Genomic DNA, 24,352 nt, shown 5'->3' on the forward strand with positions numbered 1-24,352 from the left:
TGCTTGTGCCCAGTTTGACTGCAGCACTTTCTTTTGCAGGGTTGTGGACATCCTGCTCAAGGCCATCATGCGCACCATGTGGTTTGCCGGCGGCTTCCACTGGGTTGTTGTGAAGGGGCAGCAGGCCTCGCCACCAGAGGCAGCCATCCTCACCCTGGCGCCACACTCTTCCTACTTCGATGCCATTGCTGTCACCCTGACGATGTCGTCCATCGTGATGAAGGCAGAGAGCAGAGATATCCCAATATGGGGAAGTGAGTGAGCACCTCCCCTGAGAGGGAGTGAGCCCCCCCACCCAGGGAGTGAATGAGATTTCTCCCCACCCCAGGAGTAAGCAAGGAGCTCCCCACCACTGTCCCCCTCCTGTGTGTGGACCAGACCTCATCCTGCGGATCAGTGCAGGTCATACCCATGTCCCCCACCTCCACATCCCCCCCAGGTGTGGACGAGACCCTATCCTGCAGGTCAGTGCAGGTCACACCCACATCCCCCTTCCACATCCCCCCCAGGTGTGGATGAGACCCCTATCCTGTGGGTCAGTTCAGGTCACACCCACGTGAAATATACACTTGTCCTGGAGTCTGTTCTGTATCCTTTGTTGTGGTTTCTTCTGGAATGTTAATCGCTGTGGGTTTTATTTTTGGCTCACGCACACGTGCTCCAGACGTCCTGAGGTGCTGAAGTGCTTCCTTGTGTTTGTCCGTCCAGGATGCAGGGCCTGTATTACAACAGCATCCTCCAAGTCCAGGGATAGCTCAGTACGCTGCTTAGTGGACCCAAAGCCCCAGCGCCCAGGTGTCCTGAGGCCTTGTGTCAGATTCCCAGGCAGGCGGCTTCAAAGAGCAGGAACGTGTTCTGACACGGTTCTGGAGCTCCAAGGCCAAGCCAGAGCGTCCGGGGCCGTGGTCCTCTGAGGGTCCTTCAGGGAAGCTCCTTCCTGCCCCTTCCTATTCCTGATGCCAGGTCATCCTGGGCTCATGGCCTTGTCCCTCCAACCTCTGCCTCCCTCATCTCAGGCCTCCCCCATGTGTCTCTATGGGTTTTTTTACAAGGACCCTGGTCCTTGGATACTCTAGGGTCGTTTCCAGATCCCTAACTAATTATATGTGCAAAGACTTTTCCCAAAGAGGGTTTTGTCCGCAGGTTCTAGGGGTACATCTTTTGGGGGCTCTGTACCATTCCTGTGGGAATCTTAGGGAATGGGAATGCGGGGGCTTTCCCTTTATAGAGGAAGGCGCCTTCCTATGCCCGGTCCAGCCTGGAGCTGCCAGGGGGGCCCTGCAGGGTCAGCCCGGCTCTGCTCCTCCTCACGCTGCTCCGCCCCACCGTTCCTGCTGCGCTCTGCCCGCCTCAGTGTTCAGACCACGTGTGTGTCGTGCTGAGCATGTCTGTGGTGGATGGAGCAGGGCTGGTCTGGCGGGAGGTGCATGGTGCTGGGGCCCCAGGGTCCTCACTCCACCTGACTTCTCTGAATTCTAGAGAATTCTCTGAATCCTCATGAATGAGTGTTAGTGTTCAGGTGATGCTGATGAGAGAACATTGTGTACGTGTTATGTCGTTTTTCTAGCAAGTGGGGCATTTTGAGAGGGTCTAGCATGTTGTGTGCTTTGGCAAAATAGCTGCTAACTGGCATTTACTTGATTGCGGATCAGATGGCGTCTGCTTAGGCCGCTGCCACAAAGCACCACAGACTGTCTTTTAAACAACACGTATATTTCTCACACCCCTGGAAGCTAGAAGTCTGGGATCAGGGTACCAGCAGGCCAGGGTCCCGGCAAGGGCATCTGCTGGATTGCAGACAGCCACCTGCTCGCTGTATGCTCACACGGTACAAAGCCGAGAGAGGTGCTGAGCTGTTGGTTAGGACCCTCCGTGGTCTTGCCCTTGGGAACGGTGACGCAGGTCCTCTGTGAAGACAGAACCGTGTCATCCAAGGTGGTTACAGAACAAAAATGAAATGAAGGCACAGCTCCTCCAGAGGAAGCAGGACAACCCTCCTCTTACAGGAACTTCCTGCAGGAAGGCGTGCAGGTGCTTGGGGAAGCCAGCCCTGGGCACATTGGGCTAGTAACTGTGAGCCTCGTCCAAATAAAGGACTATACGTCCTGTCTGGAGAGTGGAGTTAAACTGAGTATTTTCTGAAGCCCAGGCAGAGACTGGTAATTAGCAGATATGGATTCCACTTTAGTAATGCCGAAGGGTCCTCACAGGCTCCTGAGCGTGAGGCGGTGTGGTCCCTGGTGAAGGGTGCAGGAAACTTTCAGTTTTGTGGAAATGTCACATGTTCTGATTTCTTCTTTTCACTTTTAAGCTTCAGGCTGTGGAATGTCAGCATTCTGGGGAAGTTCTGGGGTTGGGGGCATGTCATCTCCCCTCATTCACGCACAAATTACATGAAGCCGCCTCTCCAAGTCTTGCCTTCAATTATGGCTCACATCACAAGTCAGTTGTAGAAGCTCATGGTTGCATCTGCTCATCCACCTCCCAAGGTCAGGGAGCTGAGCCCCATACCGTACCCTCCCCCCTGACCTCCACCTCGGGGTGTCGGAGGGAGGACCACCAACATGCCCTCCGTGTGCAGGCGCCTTCACATAGACTGTACATTCGCAGTCATGTCAGAGATGCCTTACAGAGATACATGTGGGGGGATGATGGACCTTACAGATTTTATTACAGATTTTAATTAATTTATTACAGATTTTAATTAAAACTCAAACATGGCACATCCCAAATTGCATCCCCTACTCCCTGATTTTGAAGGTAAATCTGGATTCCCGAGAGCAGCACGTGGCCAGTGGGCTGTCGCTGGCCCTGACTTCTGGCTCCTCTCATATGTGTGGTTTAAAACACGATGCCTTTGGACCCTTTGACAGCTCACAGCTTTGGTGAAGAGATGATTGTTAAAAATATTCAAAATATTTTCACCTTTGGATTTACAAACACCAGTGGGGGTGATGAGCCCAGTGATTCTTCATTCTTACATTGTCGGTTTACATTCTGCATCCTTGATGTGGACACCTGGGCGTTTATGAACCTGCATGGACTACGAGAGGACAGGGCCTTCTCACATTCTGGCGGGATGGGCAGCCCGGGCCTTTTTGCAAACCTCGCACCGGGCTCACTAGACACACAGCCATGTCTCCTGTGTCCTCGAGAGTGGGCTGTTCAGTTCTGGGGTCTCCACTGTGGGGTTCACCTGGAGGTCCCCCGGAGGAGGTGGGGTCTGAGATTTCACGCAGAGGACGAAGCCCTGTCATCCTCGGAGTCTGGGGAGCTTCCCCCCAGCTTCTGTGTCAGGTTCATCCCGACGTCGTGAAGAGCCATCCTCGTCCATTGTCACCGGAAGAGGGACCTGTGAGCCCGACTGTGCTCTGTGACACCAGCCTTCCCTCCCAGCCCTGAGAAGATGGCAGGGCTGCTGCAGACATGGGGCCTGCCAGCTTCACTGCGGGGGGCCTGCGGGTGACCCCCTCGTCCTTCCCCGCCGTGCATCATCACAGCAGAGTCAGGAGGAGTTGGCGAGGAATGAGGGAACAGGGAGAGAAGTTTCCACATGCTGGGGAAAAAAACATCACTGAGGCCACATGAGGCTTAGATTTTATGAGCCCCCATGGACCTGACTGCATAGAATTTTGTTCTGTTCTTTTAAGTGAATTTTCTTTTCCCTTTTGGAAGACCTCCCAGAAAGAAAAGTCACGACATATTATTCCTTATGAGTGATAAAAACACTCAGAAGAGAAGCCTGGAGCTGAACCTGGACCCCGCAGGGATGTGCCCGGCTGTCTCGGTCCCCCACACATCCTCCCCAGGAGAGGACAGTCGTCGTGTCAATTTGGGGTTTCTCCTCTAAGAAGTACTTTCCCACCTTTAGATGCTCTTGCGAGAGAACCAGGCTGCTGTTGCCAGCAGCTTTGGTCTCAGGGGCATGTGCCATGTGCCGTGCGTGGCATGTGTGCCGTGCTGGTTGGGACTACCGCCGTGTGTGTCCTGTGTGTGTCCTGGGGCGCCTGTGACTGAAGGCCGCGACCTGGGTGGCTGAAGACCACAGATGCTGATTCTCTCACTCTGCTGGGGCCGGACGTTGGGATCGAGGTGTGAGCAGGGCAGGCTCAGAGGGAGTCAGTGCAGGCGACCGCAGCCTCTGGCGGGTCCCCAACTCCTGGAGTGGACGTGTCCCCAGGCTGTGGGCACAGCACTGCAATCTCGGCCTCTGTCATCCCGGGGCCTCCTCCCGGCATGTGTGTCCTGTCTCCCGCCCCCGGAGAGGATGCTGGGCACATGGTCAGGCCCTCCCTAGTCCACCACCACATCATCCTAAATCACTCACACCTCCAAGCACCATATTTCCAAATAAAGTCATGGTCCTGGGTATCTGGGGTCAGACCATCCACCGGTGTCTTTGGGGGACACAGGCTGCCCGGGACAGGCTGCTGAGGTTTAGGCCACGTACCTTGAACTCTCTGACTCTGAGCATTTGACCCCCCAGCCCTTCCTCTGTCAGCACAGGGGGCACGGGGTCAGCCTTACTCTTTTCCCTCTCTCCTGGTTTACAGGCTAGGGGCACCGATGTTGGTACTTCAGGCCTTGCAGATCGCGTGGCTTTGTGCCGTCGTGGGAGGGAGCTTTGATGATCACTGACCCACCACCTGCCCTTCATGACGGTGCTGCCCTTGGAGCATCTCAGGGGGCTCCCCTCCGCCCTGTGCCAGGGGCAGCCCCTCGTCCTGCTGCCCCACGCAAATGCCTCTCCTTCCTTTCCAGCGCTGATAAAGTACATACGGCCAGTGTTTGTGTCGCGGTCGGACCAGGATTCCCGCAGGAAGACCGTGGAGCAGATCAGAAGGCGGGCACAGTCAAATGGGAAGTGGCCACAGGTAATGCAGTCCTGCTTGCACTCTGAGCAGACTGATGCCGGGAGCCGTGGTGGGGACCTAGAGGTGGGGGCCGGGCCGCAGGGACCCATGGGGCCAGAGCTGGCTTTCCTTCCCTGAGGGCTGGGTCCTTTTCCTTCATTCTATGATGAGCATGAATTCAGGATTACACTAAGTGTCAGGTACATCTGGCCCTAAAGTTCTAAAATGGAAAGAGATGAGGAAAGTATCCTCCTATGTATCTCGAGTTCTCCCCGGGCGGAAGTTGGCTAAGCTGCCCTTGGGGTTGGCACAGTGTCCCACCTGAATCGCATGCCAGTGCCTACAGTGTAGCCATTTGCTCCTGAGAGCCCTGGATGGGCATCGCCCACGACTGTCTAGCTCCTGAGGGATTGCCAGGACCCCTCAGCCAACGTCAGCTCTGTTTCTTTTGAGGCAACATTGAAAAGAGGAGACCCATGGACCATCCGTTCTGGTTCAGGGACAGTGTAAGGCCTGAGTCCCAGGCACCCTGCCTGTGGGCAGCCCCTTGGCAACTGGGACGTCTACAGTACCCTGGCTGCTGCCCCACAGCTGGGAGCAAAAGCGTGGGCTGTATTTTCCAACACGTGAGGGAATGTTCATTTTACATTATGTTGCTGGAGGTCAGTGTGAGTCAGAGCAGTTTGGAAGTTCCAGGGGAGCATTTCTCCACAGGTCCTGTGGTGTTTCTGGCTGCTGGCGCATCTGTGCCAGGCTCTAGCCCTGATCCCGATGCCTTCAGTGAGGGGCATCCACTGTCCCCTCCACTCTGCCCCCGTGGTGGCTGCCCTGAGCTAATGCTGCGCCCATGCAGCTGTGGCTGGCCTTGTGGGGCCGTGGGCACCCCTTGCACTCTCTGAGATGCGTGCTGTTTGCATCTTTGCGTTGCTTCCAGAATTTGATAGAACCTGTAGTTAGAGAGGAAATCCGTTCATGCTTCCATCAGGCACCGTAACTGTTTCAATCGAATGTCATTAAAGCATTTTAAGCACGTCAGCAGTGCAGAAAATAGACTTATTCAGGATTTCGTTTGTTTAAGGCTAACTTTTTTTTTTCTTTTCATTCCAAGATGATGATTTTTCCAGAAGGAACATGTACCAACAGGACCTGCCTAATTACCTTCAAGCCCGGTATGTGCTTTTCTTAAATTCTTTGTTTTTTCTCCATGAGCAAGCGGTGGAGACCATTGCTCCAGTGGCAAGGCCGGATTCCCACACAAGTGCCACTCAGGCTAGAGATGGTCCTGGTCTGTCTACTGCGGGGCAGGCGGGGCCTGTGGTTTCCCTGAGATGGTACAGCCAGCATCCATGTGAGGAAGCCTCCCAGGTACCCAGTGACCCTGGGCCTGGAGGGCATGGCAGGAAAGCTTGTCCTGCCCTAGGGCCAGTGTGGGAACTGCCAGTGGATGACCCGTGGCCCTAAAATAACCTGATGCCCCTTTCCGTGCAGGCGCCTTCATCCCCGGGGTTCCCGTCCAGCCTGTGGTTTTACGATACCCAAATAAACTGGTAAGAGTGTTTTCCTGGGATTCTGCGAATTGCCTGGGCATGAGGATTTCCACTTGTTTCAGCGGGCAGCTTCTGGTCAGTCCCACTGTTCAGAACAGCTCAGTGTTTGTGCACAAAGTCCCATCATCATGGGTCATGGAGCGTCGGCCCTTCTTCCTGGCCGATCAGTCCTGACGTGTCGACGCGAGACGTCCCCCGTGTCCTCAGCCACCCATCTACCTGGGAGATGTCAAGAGTGTTGAGGGTCTGAGGCTGGAGGCAGTGAGAGGTATTGGGTGACTGTGTTTAATGTGCCTTCACTGTACACCTGCTCTGCGCAGGGCTCTTCACCTGTGGTAACCAAGCAAAGTAGGGAAGGGCATTTGGGGCCCGAGCACCTGGGCGATCTTGACAGACCCCCGTGCGGGAGAGGCAGGAAGCCCGGATGAAGACACTGCGGGGTCTGGTCGGAGCCCTGCTGTGGCCTCTGCATATGTGTCTGTAGAAGCAGCCGTGGTCGGCCGCCTTCCTCGGGGCCACACCAAGCTCCCATGGGTGCTCTTCGGTGCCGGCTGCATCTCATTTCTGCTGGAAGCCACCTGGGGTGGATGTCCTTGCACCTTGACGGGTGTTGGGCTTGCGCAGCCGAGACTGGTCCAGGCACTCGTGTCCGTGGGCACTGGGTGCACCGCACTGTTCCTTGGTCAGGACACGGGTTGGATTTGCTCGTTGCGCTGAGTTTTCTCCCTGTCACAGTGTGTCTGTGACGGCAAGACAGAAGCTCCATGGTCACACACAGTGGGTCTGGAGTTGCTCATATAGACGCAGCAGATTCTGTGTGATGTCTGTGGTCCTGAGGGGCTGGCCCCGTTTCTGGGCCGGGCCCACACACCGGACCCGGTACCTACAGGTGCAGACCCCTCAGGACAGTCAGGAAACGAACGTCAGTCAGAACCAGTAGCCACACAAACTGACGGGTGGAATTATCCTCTCAGCACATAAGTCCATCTGAAGACGTGCGTTCGTTAGCCAGTGTCTGGGGATGAGAGAGTCTGTCATCTGTGGCATTCTAGCTTCTCCATTTTTTAAATTTGACTCGTCAACTTACCTTGATCAAGTTGCCCTTAGTGGGTTCCAGAAGCGTTCAGCTTCATTGTCAGAGAAGCAGAGCGGCTGCTCTGGGCTCTCTTCCCGGGTCTGTTGCAGCCGTCGGCTGCCTCGTTCCAGGAAGAACTGCCACTGACGGCTCCGCGTGCAGGCCTGTGCGGAGGAGGAGTGGGTGGGGCCAGGTGGGGGGGGGCTCCCAGGGGCCCGTGGGAAGCGAGCAGGTGGGTACAGAAGAAAGAAACTCCCTCGGGGGACCGGCTCAGGGCAGAAACAGGTCATGTGTCCTCTGGCGTCCACACCTGGGGGGCTGACGCAGCTGCCAGAACTGCGAACGGGAGCGTCCCCTGCGCTCAGGGCTCGGGGCACACACACGGCCTCCAGGGGTCCTGCTGCCCCCTCCCTAGCCTGGGCTCATCTGCTGGGCATCTGTGGCCAGGCGTTGAGGCCAGAGCCCCAGGGGTGCAGGCGGATATGGGTGGGGACAAGCCTCACGTGCAAGTGATGCTGACAGCAGGGCTGGTGTCACGGGACTGCTCACAACGCCTGCACTGAGCAGGCTCCTGTGTTGTAGACTGAAGTTGCCAGTGGCCCCTTGAATGGGGTTGGGGGTGGAGGTGGGGCAGGAAATGGGCCTGGGGTGTCCTCTCAGGCAGTGCCAGAATTGCTGACTTGGAGCAGAGGGAGGGGGTGAGTGTGTCTGGATGGCCTGTAGGCAGCAGGCACCCACCTGCCTCCTTGTCCCACAGTGGACTTGGGGTGGTACTGGCATGTCTGGGGTCGGAGGTGGACCAGGTCCAGGGCCAGCCTGAGGGTGGGCACAGCTGTGGAGGGAAGGACGCCCCACATCTGGTTGTGACTCATTTTGCTCCTTTTCTGTCCCCAGGACACTATCACATGGACATGGCAAGGACCTGGGGCGTAAGTCATACACTGCGCTGTCTTGTGTGTCCCATCCTCCTGGAAAGCTCAGGGGCCACTTGGGTGACTGCCCTACACACTGATTCCTCCCATAGTCAAGTTACACCCCCTTTGAGAACCGCGTGTACAAACCCAGCCTGTTCTCATGCTCCCGGATTCCAGGACTAAGTCAGTTATCGTCAGCTCCAGTGGGAGGGTGACCTGGAGCTGTTGCCAGCTCAGTGACCACTGTCACATCCGCAGCCACAGCTCCCGGGAGAGAAAGGGCTGTGGGGATGGCTCGGGGGCTCCGGGCACCTGGCGTTCACAGCAGAGGGTGGCTGGTGGGGCTGGACGGCCTTCCCAAGGCCCCTGGGCCAGGCATAGGGAGTGGATGCTGGGGAGGGGCCCTGAGGGCAGCATGTGTGGGTGTGGTGTTAGCGTGGCGGAGGCTGGAGCCTGTAGGGCATGGTGGCTAGGCTCGGGGTGGCTGTCACGGAGCAGAAGCCAGGTACAGTTAAGCAGTGTTCAGTATACAGTTAAGCAGGCAGTTATCCCTGGCCGAGAGGAGCGATGGACCAAGGACCAGGGACTCTAGGTGGCACCCTCTCTCCAACTTCTGTAAATAGAAGGGTGGTGATGCTGGTTCTGAGGTCAGGAGTGCTGGGGCCGGCCTTGGGGTTGGCATGACTTAGGGTCTGTTGAGTCTGCATCACTGGGGACGGCTGGGTCACAGGCAGTGTCCCGTGGGTGAGGTTTCCGGCGTGGAGGATACAATGAGGAAGTAGGGGCACCCACAGGACAGAGGAAGGCTGTGGGAGCGGGGGAGGGACAGTGAAGAACCCCATGTGGTAAAGGTAGCCCTGTCCTCGTCACTGTGGTGTTGGGTTCCGCTGTAGGTTGAGGGAGGCACAGCATCCCCGTGAGAAATAACTGCCTGTAGTGCCCTCTGCAGGGGAAGGGCGTCTGCAGTGTTGGCTCCCAAATTAGAAGTCATTTAATTAAAGACATTGAGAATCTTTTAACCTAAATGTTTTAAATCTGTTCGGTTTTTTTCGTTTTTAAGGTTGAAAATTTTGTGGCTCACGCTGTGTCAGTTTCACAACCGAGTGGAAATTGAGGTTTGTATGGATGCAGCGTTACAGTGTCCTATCCGAGTGTGCGGGTGTGGTGTGAGTGCATAGATGCCACGTGCTGCGGAGTCCTACTGGGGTCTTGATGTGATGCAGGTCATATGGGGTCTCGTGATGCAGGTCATCAGGGGTCTCGGTGTGATGCAGGTCATCCAGGGGTCTCAATGTGATGCAGGTCATATGGGGGTCGATGTGATGCAGGTCACTGGGGGTCTCGGTGTGATGCAGGTCACTGGGGGTCTCAGTGTGATGCAGGTCATCGGGGGTCTTGGTGTGATGCAGGTCACTGGGGGTCTCCGTGTGATGCAGGTCATCAGGGGTCTCAGTGTGATGCAGGTCATTGCAGGTCATCAGGGGTCTCGGTGTGATGCAGGTCATCAGGGGTCTCGGTGTGATGCAGGTCATCAGGGGTCTCAGTGTGATGCAGGTCATCAGGGGTCTCAGTGTGATGCAGGTCATCTGGGGGTTTCAGTGTGATGCAAGTCATCCGGGGTCTCAGTGTGATGCAGGTCATCTGGGGGTTTCAGTGTGATGCAGGTCATCGGGTCTCGGTGTGATGCAGGTCATCAGGGGTCTCAGTGTGATGCAGGTCATCAGGGGTCTCGGTGTGATGCAGGTCATCAGGGGTCTCAGTGTGATGCAGGTCATCTGCGGGTTTCAGTGTGATGCAGGTCATATAGGGGTCTCTGTAGATATGATGTGACCTAGTGTGTTATGGACTGAGCAGCACAGTGTTAGGCTGCCTTCCCTGGGGTCTGCACAGACACGTTATAGGATATTGTGCTGGTGTCTACACCAAGCAGGATGCGGTGTTGCCTTGTCCCCAGGATGCACTGTATGAGTGCAGCATAATGTTATCTGTGCAGACATGATATGGTACTGGTGTCTGCAGGTGCGTCGTTAGGTAGTTGGTGTCCATAGAGATGCCATGTTGGTATCTGCACACATGACCTCCACAGTGTCACGCTGCTGTCCGCAGGCACCTGTCGTACAATGTCACATTGGTGTCTGCAGATACAATAGGTCATCTGCCTTGCTTTGAAGTCTTTTCTCCTCCTCTGCTCTTTAGAGGTTCCTCCCCATGGTTTTTCACCAGGCATGCGTGTCTTGAGTGATTTTGCAAGATTCAGATGGGTTTTTAGAAATCTACAGGGAAGTTAAACCTTTCTTTTATTAGGGTCAGCGTAGCTTAAAGGCATTTATAATTGGCACCTATGCAGTGAATTCGTTTTTGGCATCTTTCCATGGTACCAGTGCTGCTGAAATTGGATGGCAGATCTGTCATCCTGACTTTCTGTTTAATCTGTGGTCAGATCACATAACCGGCCTCCAGCTTGGCCCCCTGGACGTGTCAAAGTCAGGACACCCATTCTCTCAGCTGGATCATCCACATTCGTGCAGCGTGTACATTTTATCCAAGTGGACGAGGAATAGAGTTTCTTTCCTTAAAAAAGGGAATCATTGGCTGGTCCGGCACCTGAAAAGTAGAGTGAGCCCAGACACAACATACAAAGCGTTTAATGAGGCAATTCGCTACCTTCCGATGAAAGTTGCCGAGTTGCACTGAATTTACAAATGAGCCTGGCCATCAGCCAGGTTCCAGGTTTTTCACTTCAGTAGAACATAAGCTGCTTAATTACAACACACTGAGCCAAGAGGTCCCTGGCCGGGGTCCAAGGGTGGCAGGCTGTCCACGCACAATGTTGCATGTGGCTCGCCTGCGGGCGGCCAGGAAGCAGTTGTGCAGTGGGGCTTAGGAGGAGGACGCCTCCAGGCTGCACTGCTCTATCTCGGGCCTCGTTCCCCATTGTAAGGGTTGAAAAGAAACCCTGACTTTTTGAAGTCACTCGGAACGTCTTTGCATGTGCTGTGCCAACAGGTGCCGGTGGTAGAGTAAACCGTCACTGTGGTTTCCGTAGTGTTAAGAATAGGGTAGTGGGTGAGTGAAAGCACATGATGGGCACTCATACGGCTCCAGGGTGTGCCTGTGTATTACGTGTCTGTACTGAGAGAAAGCTCAGCGGTCTTTACCTCGTCTGCACAGCCAAGTTGGCAGCAGGGTGTGGGACTTGCAGGACTTAAAATGCTGCATAAGTGTCGCACATGCAAAGACACACGGTCACAGGACAACTTATGATCTCACAGCAGTGAGTGTCACATCTAGCAGCCTTTCCGTCATGTGGAAGTGATGTATTATCCCCAATGCAGGCTGAGACCTTTAGAAAGGGAAGTATCCAAAGAGTAAGCGTCTGTGGGAAATACGATGCACTTGCAGCAGGAGCTCTGTGTCAGGGGAGTGGTTATTCTCGCCGGGCATCGTGGGTTCTAGTCACACACGGACGTGTATGTGCGTGTGCATGTGTGCTGCGACATCGAAGGTGGTTCTAACGGAAAGTGCTCTGACAGTTGTTAATTGTGTCAGACGTGTCGCTGTCACTATGGGGCCTGGTAATACATGTGGAAGTAACGCAGCTCTTTCTCTACTCTCAGTTCCTCCCCGTGTACAGCCCTTCGGAAGAGGAGAAGAAGGACCCTGCGTTGTACGCCAGCAACGTACGGCGCGTCATGGCAGAGTGAGTACCCTTCGTCTTGCCATAAGGGAGTCAGAGGCATCTGCTGGGACTCCCGACCCTCTGTGATCCCGCGAGTGTTACTCAGGGCTCCTGTGCACCTGCTGGTTCCTTCTTAGCATCACACAAAACATAGTCACCAGCATTCAGGAAACAGGGCTTTGTGGAAGTGATGAGTAAGTGTTGACAGCATGTGGGCAGGATTGTGTGTGGCCACGCGCTCTGCATGCGCTGTCTCTATTGGGTCGTACTTCTGGACCTGCTTCATCACTGCTTCACTTTATACATCGCCCACGTGTAGGTAGGAACCAGTAACCACGGTGTGGGACGTGGGCCACTGGTGGGGCAGCTGTGCCGGGCCACCCATGGGATCCAGCTAGCGGACCGTTTGCTCATCTTCCTCACCCTGTTGGAGTGCTTGTGTGGTGTTTGCTAGCGTTTCTGTCCTCTTTCCAGTTCACTGTGGGAACCACACACCTGATCTTCTAAGATAATGGGCACGACTCCATGACAAGCATGGGAGCACTTGGGTGGTGTGTCGGCTGTCTTGGATGCGGTGATGTCAGCCCGTGCCCTTACCCGCTGTGTCCCGTCTTCTCTCCTGTCTTCTGCTCCCAGGCAGCAGGGGCTGCGGCTGCTGTGGTGGGAGGGGTCTGGGCAGCCCTGTGGCTCTGAGGCACCCCCTGTGGGCAGCTCGTGTGGCTTCGGAGCGGTTTTCCCAGGCGCTGTGGCAGGGCTCACATGACCAAGATGTGACACAGACCCCATCCCCTGGCCATGGCGGATCAGACCCCCCACATTCGTGTCCTCTGGGAGACCAAACTAAGCAAAACCATAACCTCAGTACGTCAGTTAGAAGCCTGCAAGGTGTTCACACCGTGCACACATGGCCCTTAGGCAAGGAGGCACTAGGGACACAGTCCAGTGGGTCACTGCCACCTCCTAGGGCACCTGCTTGCCCTCGGCATCCCGCACTCGGCCATCAGGATGTGGCTGACTCCTAATTTTGGGGAAGTCGAGGTGTTCAGTGACTCCTTGTTCAACCTTTCCATACAGAACAATCACAGAATCAAGGGCTTAACAGGTTAGGTGTAAGGGGTTTTTTTAGTGCACGGTCAAATAAATTAGCTAATAACATTTAAGAACATACATATTGTGAACTTCCTGTTAGTGGAGGAGAAGCATCACACCCCAAACAGAAAATGACAGATACATCCTTGGGCAGCCCCTGCCCCAGCAGCCACAGGAGAGCCCAGAACCGTGGACGTGGGTCCTTGGACCCACGGAGAGTGTCACCCACGCCCCTGAGCACGCCTCCTCCCGCCTCCCTGTGGGGTAACCCTGGGCACTCCTGGGACAGCCTCGCTCTGTCCCCACACGACTGTGCCCATGTTTGCCATGGGGATTGTCATCGCTGTGGGAGACAGACTCGGAAGCCCCTGTTTCCTGTCCACCTTTGCATGCTATGTCGTCGTGGCAACAAGGAATTCCCTTCAGTTATGGGGGGTGGGGAGGGGAGAGGGCTTCCTTTGAAATATATGGCAAATTCTACCAAGTTTCCTTATTTTTTTTTTTACATTCTTTAAATTTAAATTCAGTTGTCCATCATGTAGTATAACAGCCAGTGCTCAGCCCGTCACATATGAGTTTCCTTTAATAGAAGAAGGTCACCCTACATGAAATGTGATGCAGCTCTGCATCACGGCTGAGCTCTGACCGTGGGATCCGAGGGCGCTGCCCACCCTGACGAAAGCCACCCTGGCCCCGTAGGACAAGTTGAGCTTGTGGATGAGGCACCCGGTGAGGCGGTGTTCTCAAGGCTGCATCCTCACATCCTCGCAGGTTGCAAACCTCTGTAATGCTCAGCTAACTGCCCAGCTTGGGGCAGCCCAGGTTACACATCACTGGGATTTGGGGTCCACTAGGAAGCCTTTCTGTTTGGTGCCAGAGTGGACCTGAAACGTCGCCTTCCTCTGCACATCTGCATTCAGAGGCCTCACCATCCAGTGGCTGTGGTTCCGGGCTTCTGTGCAGCAGGGTGCCTATGGGCTTGTGGGAGGGTGCTGGGCAAGCACCCGGGGCAAGGGCCACCCCACCCCTGCTTCCACCCCCATCGCCTCCCCCGCCATTCTCCGGGTCCCTGGCAGTCATTCTGTCCTGCACGGGCCACGCAGGAGGGACACGTGGGAGTGGACGGGGCTTTTCCTGTCTGTAGGCAGCCTGGGGAGATGAAGCCCGTCCTCCTCATGTTGGGACCCAGGGGAAGTTTGGAGTCAGGTTTACACCAATGTTCTCAGCGTGTCTGTCCCACGGGGCCTTCCCTGGCTTCACGTCCCAGAACACGGGCTGCGGCGCGGGCCTGTACCATCACCTGGTGCTGTCTCTGCTGGAATGGATGGGGTGGCCTTGCTGTGCCCACGGGAGCCGAAGGGACAGGCCGCATCTCCTGACAAGCCCCTGAACGCCGGCTCGAGAAGGGTCTCCTCTGCAGACCCTGTCCCAGATTCATGGGCTTTCATCCAGTTTTAAAGGTTTTAAATATTGGGTTCCCTTGGTGCTGTCCGGTCCACCTTGCTTCCTGGAGCTCTGGCCACACCCTGGGGCTGTCCCGCTTTGCCGCCGGCCATCCCTTCTGTCTTGGACACCCCTGTATTCATAGTGATTTCTTCTTCCTCTTTAACTAAAATGCGTTTTACGGGGGCCACAGAATGAACATGCAGACACATCAGCAACAGCATGACTTGAGATGAGCCTTGTGGACCCCGGAGGTGGCAGTGGGGGTGGGGTTTGCCGACCACAGTGCATGTCCCCATGCACACGGCCCCTGTAACCCCCAGATGCATGGGGTCTCCATGGGACGTGGGCGGGTAGGTGGGCTGGTGCCACCACTGTGTGGGCCAGGTCAGGACTCCGAGGGGCGGGGCTGGGTGAGGGGGCCTCGCCGTTCCCTGGTTATCCTGAGCCATCCTCCTCGCTCTGCTGCCCCAGGGACACTGACCTGGTACCCTCCTCTCTTTGCAGGGCCTTGGGCATCTCTGTCACCGACTATACGTTTGAGGACTGCCAGCTGGCCCTGGCAGAAGGACAGCTCCGCCTCCCCGCAGATACCTGCCTTCTAGAATTTGCCAGGCTGGTGAGGGCACTGGGGTGAGTTCCAGGCTTCTTCCTGGGGCCTCTCGCAGTCCAATGGTCTGCTCAGGAACAGGGAATTCCGAAGAGCACTGCTGAGATGCTGCTTCTAAAATAGGGAGCTTCTGGAAACTTCCGTCAGGCCCTCCCAGGGCCCCCACCCCCGCAGTTGTCAGTGACCAAGCTGGAGATGGCAATGGGTGCCGAGGGCCAGTGGGGGCTATCTGGCCAATCAGAGTGCTTGTTCTTAGGTTTTTCTGAGACTTTTGCAAGTATCAGCCTGAGTCCACAGTTCTCTGTCTCATGACCCTCAGTGCTCAGCACTGCAGTCTCTGTAGGTGCCACCCCAGGGGTCGGTCCAGCCAAAGGGGCACACAGCGCGTTCCTCCTGTGTAGGTGCTCAGGCAAAGTACGTGGCGTGCCTTCAAATTATTAGAACACCTTTTTTTGAAAATGAACTTGCTCCTTGTTATGTTATGTAAGTAACTTGAGTCTTAAAACAGCAGGTACCCGGTTTCTAGCCTTCTGTAATTTTCTGTAAAAGAAAATCTTCTGTAAAATCTTCTGTAAAAGAAAAATATCTTTTCCTCTTTTTGTGTAGGTTAAAGCCAGAAACACTTGAGAAAGATCTGGATAAGTACTCCGAGAGCGCCAGGATGCAGAGGGGAGGAAGGATGGGCCTCCCAGAGTTCGCGGAGTACCTGGGCGTCCCCGTCTCGGACACGCTGGAGGACATGTTCTCCCTGTTTGATGAGGTGTGGCCTCCTCAGCAGAACCTCCAGCTTTTCAGTGTATATTCTCATTAAAAGCATCGTTTGGGGATTTGGGAAGGAGAGACAGAAAACAGCCCCAGCCCGCCCCCCTCATCTCTTGGGTGCCTTCTCCCGTGCTTTCAAATGCACATAGAAATTTGACATTTAAGTTAACATTTGCTAATAAACGTAGCTGTAGTTTAGGGTTTTAAAATGGGATCACTAAAGAGCCTAGTGATACCAGTGAAATCCAGAATTCCTGACCCGGGGCCTCTTTCCTGACGGTCGGCATGCAGGGTCACCACCAGCCTTCTCCCCGTGCAGCGCCAACCATGCGTTAGAATCGGTCACCCGCCACGGCGGGACAAGGGGTCATGTTTGCTCCTGGGCAGCCTGGAAATGGACGGCCCTATGGGGGGCGTGGGAGGCAGGAGACTGTGCGCCATACCTGCCATACCTGCCGTTCCCTGGATGTTCATGCAGCAGCGTGGGCGCCTGTGTGCACCTGGCAGGCTGCGGCTCAAAGGGCTCTGTCAGACATGAATGTTGTGCGTGAACATAGCATGTTCATGTTTCCTGTGACAGTGTGGCGTGTTGTGTGTGGCAACAGGGTAGTCGTGGTCTGGCGAGTGGGAGAACCAGGGAGAACCAAGTGACTGAGACACACGAGAGACTGTGCGTTTGTGGACTCATGGATCTTGTGTTCCGCAAGTGACACGTGTGCTTCCCGCTCAAACCGGGTGGGCTGACCGGGAGACAAGCCCTTTGTAGAGGCTGCTTGAGCCTGTGTCTAGGCCGCATGGTCCTGTTGTCAGAGCCCTGGCGCCGCTGTGTCTTCACACAGGTGTTTTGACAAGTGTCATGTGTGAGATGGGGAGCAGCGAGCATGGCCTGGGCATAACCAGGCAGTACTCACGGGCACCAGACCTCTCACTGCCGCACGTGGGTCGTTAGGGTCGGTTTACCACTTTAAGTACATGAGGCAGACACTCCCCGTTCAGACACACAGCCTTGGACCCCGAGGCCACACACCCTCCCAGAGCCAGGAGCACGTAGGTGCAGGGGCCTGATGAGAACCCACCTGCCCAGCGCTCACCCTCCCTCCAGAGACCAACCACCATGTGCACTGGACACCTCGACGGCCGGCTAGGCACAACTGCGGGACACCTGTCACTTGCTCTCAGACGATGCCCAGGCGCCCCCTGTGCCAGAAATCTCCCAGTCGGCCCCCTGGCTTGTCCCGCTCACTGTGGTGCCCGGCTCGCTGGAAGCAGCAGCCTGCCCCGTGGCGAACCCCAGCACCCCTGAGGAAATGCCGCGGGGAGGGTGCGGTGGGCTGGGCGTGCGTGCCCACCACATGGGAGCTCAGGATGCACCTCCGTGCTGAGCACGCTGCTCTGCCACAGGCCGACTAGGTTCTCAGCACAATGTGAACCTTGCCGTTTGCCAGGGGTTTTCTCGAAGTAAGGCCGTAGCCGGTGACCACCCTCGCGGGGCATGAACTTTCTTGAGAAGTGTTGTGCTGCGCTGCTCTCGTTGACTTTGAAAATTGGTCGTAATGGCCTACAAAGGGGTGTGGCGTGGTCCCCTTGCATAAGCCAGTTGGTTACAAGTGTTCTTTTACGATACTCATTTCATGGAGGCAGATGCCACCCAGCGATTGGCGTTAAAAGCCAGCTCCCATTGCCGTCTGTGGGGCTGAGCAGTCCCCTGAGGGCTTGTCTCTTTCCCAGGGTGGAGACGGCAAGATGGACCCTCGGGAGTATGTGGTCGCCCTGTCTGTTGTCTGCCGGCCGTCCCAGACTCTGGATACCATCCAGCTGGCGTTCAAGGCAAGTGTGGCATTTACAGGAGTTTAATCTGTAGGATCCAGGAGGCATGGGGTCACATCAGGCCTGTCGGACATTATCATATGGTCAGACTTCCTTTGTGCCTATCTCCTCACAAGCTTCTATCAGCTATCATTTGTATAAATGCTCCAGAACCTCCTTGGACCACTTTCTGCCTGTAGTTCAGATCCACACTCACAAGGGCACAGAGTAGGGTCGTTGTGAGGTCCAGGGTGCCCATAATAGGACCCTCACTCACCTGCAGATTCACCTGGCCGGCCTCACTATGACATTTCAGCTAGGATAGAGCCGGGCTGGCTCTATTCACCTAGAAACACAGTTTTGTCAGGGTCTCAGGAGGGGTCCTTCCTGCAGGTGCAACTCACATTGGCTGGACTCATGAGAACGTGATGGATAAGCCAGTCAGCTGCTTTTCTCTCACTGCTTGGAGAATCTCCCTTTTCTTGTTTATGACCCCAGCAGACCCTCTCCATAGCAACCATGGGAACCCCTGTTGGTGCACAGTGCCTTACGTGGACTCACACCACATAACAGGGTAACAGCACTCACCAACTCTTCAGTGACTCAGTCACTTGCCAGAACCTAAGCATAAGCTGTTAGGAAGAGGGTCAGTGGGTCAGCCACCTCCTGAAGGTCGAGCAAGGTGGTGGCTCATCGTTTCATTGATGCACCCCCATGTGCCAGGCAAGGCCCAGGATAAGGGCTCCCTCCCTGACGTTGTAGGGACACACTTCTGCTGCCTGGAGCCCCTCCCGTGGGAGAGCAGGGTGTGCGCTCAGACTTCAGTAGGCCTCAGGGGTCGGTTTGTGAGCTGAGATCTGGCCGTCCTAAACCGGAGGGGTCAGGGCATGCTCAGACGCCCGGGACCCGGTGAGCAGGAGAGGGGACGGCTGCACAGCCAGGGGGTCATGGGGTGACACCGGCCTCTGCTTGCAGATGTATGGGTCACACGACGGCTACATCCACGAGGGAACCCTGTCCAGCATCCTCAAGACTGCCTTGGGGGTGACAGAGCTCAGTGTGACCAGCCTCTTCCAGGCCATTGACCAGGAGGGGACAGGGAGGATCACGTTTGGTGAGTGGCCTTGGGGCAGGGGGATGGAGGGCCCCGGTGAGCAGGGATGTGCCCAGGAGATGGGCACGGGGACTCCAGCAGGAGCCCTGCCATCCATGACCCCCAGGGCACCCTGTTGTCTCCTACAATATGAAGTTCTCGGGAGGAAGATTCTTTCCCAGGCTGGGCAGGGACAGGTTACGGGATTTTGAACCTGATTTGAACAGGGAATTAATTTGTCAAGCCAGTTCCCAAGCCGACCTTGGAGCCCCGGTTCAGCGCTGTCCCCCGGGGCTGCGGGCAGTGTGTGCTGCAGCTGGACAGGACTCCATGGGGTCCATGATTCAGGTGCCCCTGGAAAGGTGAAACCTGCCCCACCAGGGCCGGCCTCCGTGGGTGTGTCCTCCTGGGGGTGCAGGGTGGGGGCGGCTCCTCACCTCCAGGCAGTGTGGGACAGCCCCGATGCTCAGGGACTCGGACCTGCAGCCCCTGCAGGCTGAGGTGAGGGGGTTGGGGCAGTGGGATCCCAGGACGGCCAACCCCTCGGCGGGCCAGCCAGCGGGCACATCGGGAAATGAATGTATTATCGCTAAAAAACAGTAGACATTTGCTCAGGAAAGGTCATTGTTCATGTCTTGTTTGGATGTATTTTTAAAATTGCATCCAAATGTCAGACACGAGTGTGTGTGTTGGTTTAGTGTATGTGTGTGTGTGTGTCCGCCCACGCTCAGAGGAGACTGTGCGTCCAGGAGGGCGGGGATGCTCACGGTGAGCAGGGACCAGCTGCACACATGGTTGCTCTGTGTACCGCAGAGGAGCATGGCCTCCTGCACCCCGGCCCATAGGTGCTGCCGGGCTTTTGGAGGGCGCTCTCCACCCCAGGACCTGGTCGCAGGGCCATTGGGAGATGCAGGGCTCGCAGCCACTCAGGGCCTGTGACCAGTCGGAGGGTGGCCCTGCCTCCCGTGTGCACACCTGGTCTCTCCAGAGCGTGGGCGCATCCCTGGACAGCACCTGCCTGGCTGACATCAGGTCCCCACCTGGACACTCTGTCCCGTCCCCAAACCAGAATCCGAAGCTGTCTGGGGCTTTGACCCCTGATGAACAGCATCTCCTTCCCACACGATGTGTACCCAGAGTGCACCACTGAATTCAGAATCCTGTTTTCTGTAGATTTCCCCAAAACAAGGATAGCTGAGAAGGCTCAGCTTTGTGCGCCGCCGAGTGGTTTATGCACAAGAGAGAACACAGGAGGGTGGCCCCTGTCCCCTGCCACCCTCTCCCCTCCGCCTCTCCCTTCCCCCTCCCATCTCTTCTCCAAGCTCACTGTCCCCTCCCCCTACTCCTTCCCCCTCCCCTCGCCCGCCCCCACCTCTCACCCTCCCATCCTTCTCTCCCCTTCTCCTCATCCCTCCTCCCTCTCCTCTCACCCTCCCAAGTCACTCTCCCCTTCCCCCTCCTCCTCTCCCTTCCACCTCCCCCTACCACCCTCCCATCTGCCCTCCAGGCTAGCTCTCCCCTCCCCCTTCCTCCCCTCCCCCTTCTCTCTCTCCCCTCCAGGCTCACTCTCCCTTCTCCTTCCCTTCCCCTCCTCCTCCCCATCACTCTCCCCTCCTCCCTCCTTCTCCCCTCCCCCTCTCCTCTCCCCCTCCTCCCTGCTGCCCTCTTCTCTCCCCCCTCCCCTCCCCTCCCTCCTCTCTGCCCTCCCCCTGCCACCTTCCCATCTCCCCTCCTCCCCACCTCTCCCTTCCCATCCCTCTCTCTTCCTTCTCCCCTCCCCCTCTCCTCTCCTCTCCTTCCCTCTGTCCAGGTGGTATCCAGGGTCCCCCACACAGGCCCAGGGACAGGAGCCCCCACATTCCAGACATCTGCCCCCTGGTGACCCAGGTGCCTCTGTCTTTCCAGCTGACTTCTGCAGGTTTGCAGAAGCGTTCCCCAACTTCGCAGAGGAGTATCTGTACCCCAAGCAGACACACCCGGACACCTGCGCACAGACGCCGCCTGCCCCGACCCCCAACGGCTTCTGTGCCGACTTCAGCCCTGAAAACTCGGACATTGGAAGGAAACCGTTTCGTAAGAAACTGGACTAGGACAGGCGGTGCGGGAGAGACGCAGCCTCCCTGTGGCCTTGCTGCCACCCACCTCCACGGGGCTGCGAGCCTGTTTGCTGTGGCGCTCCTGGGCCTCGCTCCTGCGTGTGCTGTGCATGCACCGGCCTCAGGCCGAGTCCTGAACACCCGGGGTCATTTCACTCTGTTCCTTTGTGGAGAGCCCAGTGTGTGTGTGTGTAGGGGGGGGTGACGCTTGCACCCACACCGCATGGCCAGGGGGTGGGGGCTGTTCCTCCCATGGCGCTCGGGCCAGGGCCACCTGCACTGCCCTGGGCTCACTTTCCCCCGTGGTCTTTCCCCGAGTCCCCTTCTGTGGGTCTGCTCTCGGCGGCTCGCACGGTGGACCAGCCTCCACACGCACACACACCACACACGCATGAGACTGAGATGTGTCACAGGTGTTCTGATTCCAGCACAAATTCTCTGCTGACCTCTGTGGAGTCACGGCGTGATAGAGCGCTGTCTGATTTTTAAACATTTCTATATTTGTGGGAACTCATGAGTATTTTATAAACTTCATTTAGATACTCCAGGAAGCATTCAGCATTTTTTTAAAAAAACAAAAAATTCTTTTCTACTTCATCTTTCCTTTGAGGGCCAGAGGATATTTATTTACAGGCCCTTTTTTGATAGAATCCGAGGCTGTCTGGGGCTTTGAGCGACATCTCTTCCCGGCCTCTCTCTACCAGGTACATTCCTCCGTCTGGGTCCGCCACACGCACCCGGCCCAGAGCGCCTTTTCTGCTTCATTAATCCTTTTCAAATCCCCCTCTTTTATAAACGTTACCGGCTTGGTATTTGTTTAACGTGACGTGATCTCCTTCCCTGCAGCGCAAACTCCAGCCGAAGCGCTGAGTGTAGGTGAGGTGGGTAAGTCAGGCAGGAGCTCGAAGCAGGGAGGCCCTGGCTGGTGTGCTGAGCCTCCAGGAGGCGGACACCCAGAGAGGCAGGCATAGCCCTTCTCTGACCTGCACCTGCGGGGCGCGGGACCAGGTAGCCCGGACCCACATGCAGACAGCGGGGAACGGCTGCGAAGGGCTCCGGGGCCACGTGTGTGGACCCCCGCCGGCCCTGTGGCCTCCCCGCGCTCCAGCACAAGCATGGCACCCGCCTGGCATCCGGGAAGGCATCCAGGCCTCCGAGCCCAGGAAAGGGACACTGTGCTGTTGCCCCCTGGCCCGAGCTCAGCCTGCATCAGTGCGTCCTTGCCACATGGTTAGAGGTCTGTCTGCTGCTAAAGCACAACAAGCACAGGCTCTCATGCATCCTGAAGCAAGGCCTCCGGGTTTGCTTGGGAAAGAAATTCCTGGGAATTTCGAAATGAATTTGATTTTATACTTGGGCATCTCCATAAAAGGTGACCGCCAGGGCCAGAAGTCCAGGGAAAAAAATGTTTACTGACTTCCTGGTGTTCTTGCTGTGCGTCTCCGCCGATGGCCGGTAGTAAAGGCCAGCCCCGGCCTCCATTCCAATGGCCTCCATTCCAATGGCCTCTCGGCTCGGGGTTGGCAGACGTGCAGCCCAGACGCAGCCTTGTAGCTCACCGTGATCGGCTCTTCACTGCAGAATGCGTAAAGATTCATTTTTGAAAGATTCATTTAAAAGAGAAAACGTACAAGTGACCAATGAAGGAGGTAAATAAACTAAGATATTCTGAGGGAGGGGTCCTGGGCACACGGCTCCCGCCCTCTGTGTCTGTGGATGAAGGGCTTTTTGAATGAAATGCTGCTGTGCATTTTCAGGAAAAAAAATCTCTGATAAGCAGACTTGGAATGGATGTTTGTTCCTCCTGACCCTCTTCTCTGCATCGTGACGTAGCATCAGCGGCACTCAGAACTGTGAATGTACATAGACTTAGAGTTCAGTCCCCTTTGTGTGAGGTGGGACGGGAGGGCCCCACGGGGACTGAGGGTCCAGGCTGCACGTCATGAAACAGCTTTGGATTTTCAGTGGAATGAATAAAACATAGTCTTACACACCTTACCGTCTCACACGCGTGTTCTGTTACGTGTGGCTTTTTATTAGAACGACAACAGCAAGCGCGTCTGGGAGGTTCAATCGGGTAAGCACTGACTCGGTCTCAGCTCCAATCTTGAGATCTCAGGGTCATGAGTTCAGCCGCATGTTGGGGCCTTAAAAAATATAAATATACAAAGTAAATAATAAAATAAAATACAAATAAAATAAAAAAGAAAAGGAAAGAAGACCGCAGCAGACCTCTCTTAGGCCGTGACACAGAACCAGTCAGGATGGAGTTTCTTGGGGGCCCCTGGTGGCTCAGGGGTTGAGCAGAGTCTGCCTTCGGCACAGGTCATGATCCCAGGTTCTGGGATCGAGTCCCACATCGGGCTCTCCACAGGGAGCCTGCTTCTCCCTCTGCCTGTGTCTCTGCCTCTCTCTGTGTCTCTTATTAATAAATAAAATCTTAAAAAAATATATTCGGTTTCCAGCACTTGTCCAGCTTGTCTGGGAAACACAATAATTGTAATTCTATAGAAAAGGCTTCCTTAAAAAAAAAAAAAAAAAAAAAGGCTTCCTTGATCTCAGGGAAGGTCTAGAGCAGTTCCGCATTATCAGGACAGTGGCTGACATTAAGGAGCTCAGACGTGTGTGGCTGTTTGCCTGCCTGGTGGGCTGATTTCTAGAATTTCTCTATCAAACACCTTAACACACTTTGTGAAGCAGAGATGAGACAGGATCTTGCATGCACTTCTCTCAACAGGACAGTAAAAGGCCCAGAATTAGAAGAAATAGAGTTGAAGTATTAAAATCCCCCAAACTAAAGGAAACAAAGCAGTGACATAGCTGCTCCCTCCAAGGATGGAGCACCACTGGCTGGTCGGGAAGCACGGGGAGAGCAGAGGCCCTGTGAGCACGGCCTGGCCGGCCGCTCAGAGAGGAGGGTGCCCCCCAAAGGACGTTCCACCGTCACAGCGGTTTTTTACTTCTTGCTTTGTGCTTGTATTGGCTGTTTGATGCCCTAATTGGACATCGCCTCTGCAGGGGTCGCAGGGACATTCAGAGCTGGACCTGCTTCCCAGTGGGGCTGGAGGCGGTGGCGGCCGCCACGGGCTTGGGGCGGTGTGGGGACTGCAGCCACACTGTGCAGTAACGAGGTATGAGGTACGTGCCTACCACGCCCGCGGCGGTGGCTTCTGGGCCTGCTCAGCTCCCCTGCATCCGGGTGGGAACAGGCATGCATAGGACACATGCAGGGAGGAGGAGGAGGGCCCCCCAGGTGCTCCTGGGATTCCCTCAGAGGCTGGAGGCGGAAGAGGCATCCCTGCCCACCCCCCCCACCCCCCCACCCCCGACCAGGCCCTGCTGCGCCCTTGCCTGCGCTCATCCAACCCAGGAGCCCCAGTAGGAA

General features: G+C 56.0%; 1 protein-coding gene across 3 annotated transcripts in view; it reads left to right on the top strand.

The window, feature by feature from the left end:
• LPCAT1 (lysophosphatidylcholine acyltransferase 1) overlaps positions 1-22,962 on the top strand; it is a 46,385-nt gene extending 23,423 nt beyond the window's left edge. For all 3 annotated transcript variants that reach the window (XM_038583355.1, XM_038583357.1, XM_038583356.1), the window contains exons 3-14: positions 40-254; positions 4,762-4,874; positions 5,962-6,022; positions 6,342-6,400; positions 8,370-8,404; positions 9,450-9,504; positions 12,007-12,089; positions 15,108-15,233; positions 15,817-15,970; positions 17,701-17,799; positions 18,754-18,892; positions 20,777-22,962. In XM_038583355.1, the coding sequence (XP_038439283.1) occupies positions 40-254; positions 4,762-4,874; positions 5,962-6,022; positions 6,342-6,400; positions 8,370-8,404; positions 9,450-9,504; positions 12,007-12,089; positions 15,108-15,233; positions 15,817-15,970; positions 17,701-17,799; positions 18,754-18,892; positions 20,777-20,961 (1,324 nt within the window). In that variant the 3' untranslated portion in view covers positions 20,962-22,962. The remainder of the gene's footprint in view (positions 1-39; positions 255-4,761; positions 4,875-5,961; positions 6,023-6,341; positions 6,401-8,369; positions 8,405-9,449; positions 9,505-12,006; positions 12,090-15,107; positions 15,234-15,816; positions 15,971-17,700; positions 17,800-18,753; positions 18,893-20,776) is intronic.
• The last annotated feature ends 1,390 nt before the right edge of the window (positions 22,963-24,352 follow it).

This window comes from Canis lupus, chromosome 34 (genome assembly GCF_011100685.1).
Source record: "Canis lupus familiaris isolate Mischka breed German Shepherd chromosome 34, alternate assembly UU_Cfam_GSD_1.0, whole genome shotgun sequence".
Classification (NCBI taxonomy): Eukaryota; Metazoa; Chordata; class Mammalia; order Carnivora; family Canidae; genus Canis; species Canis lupus.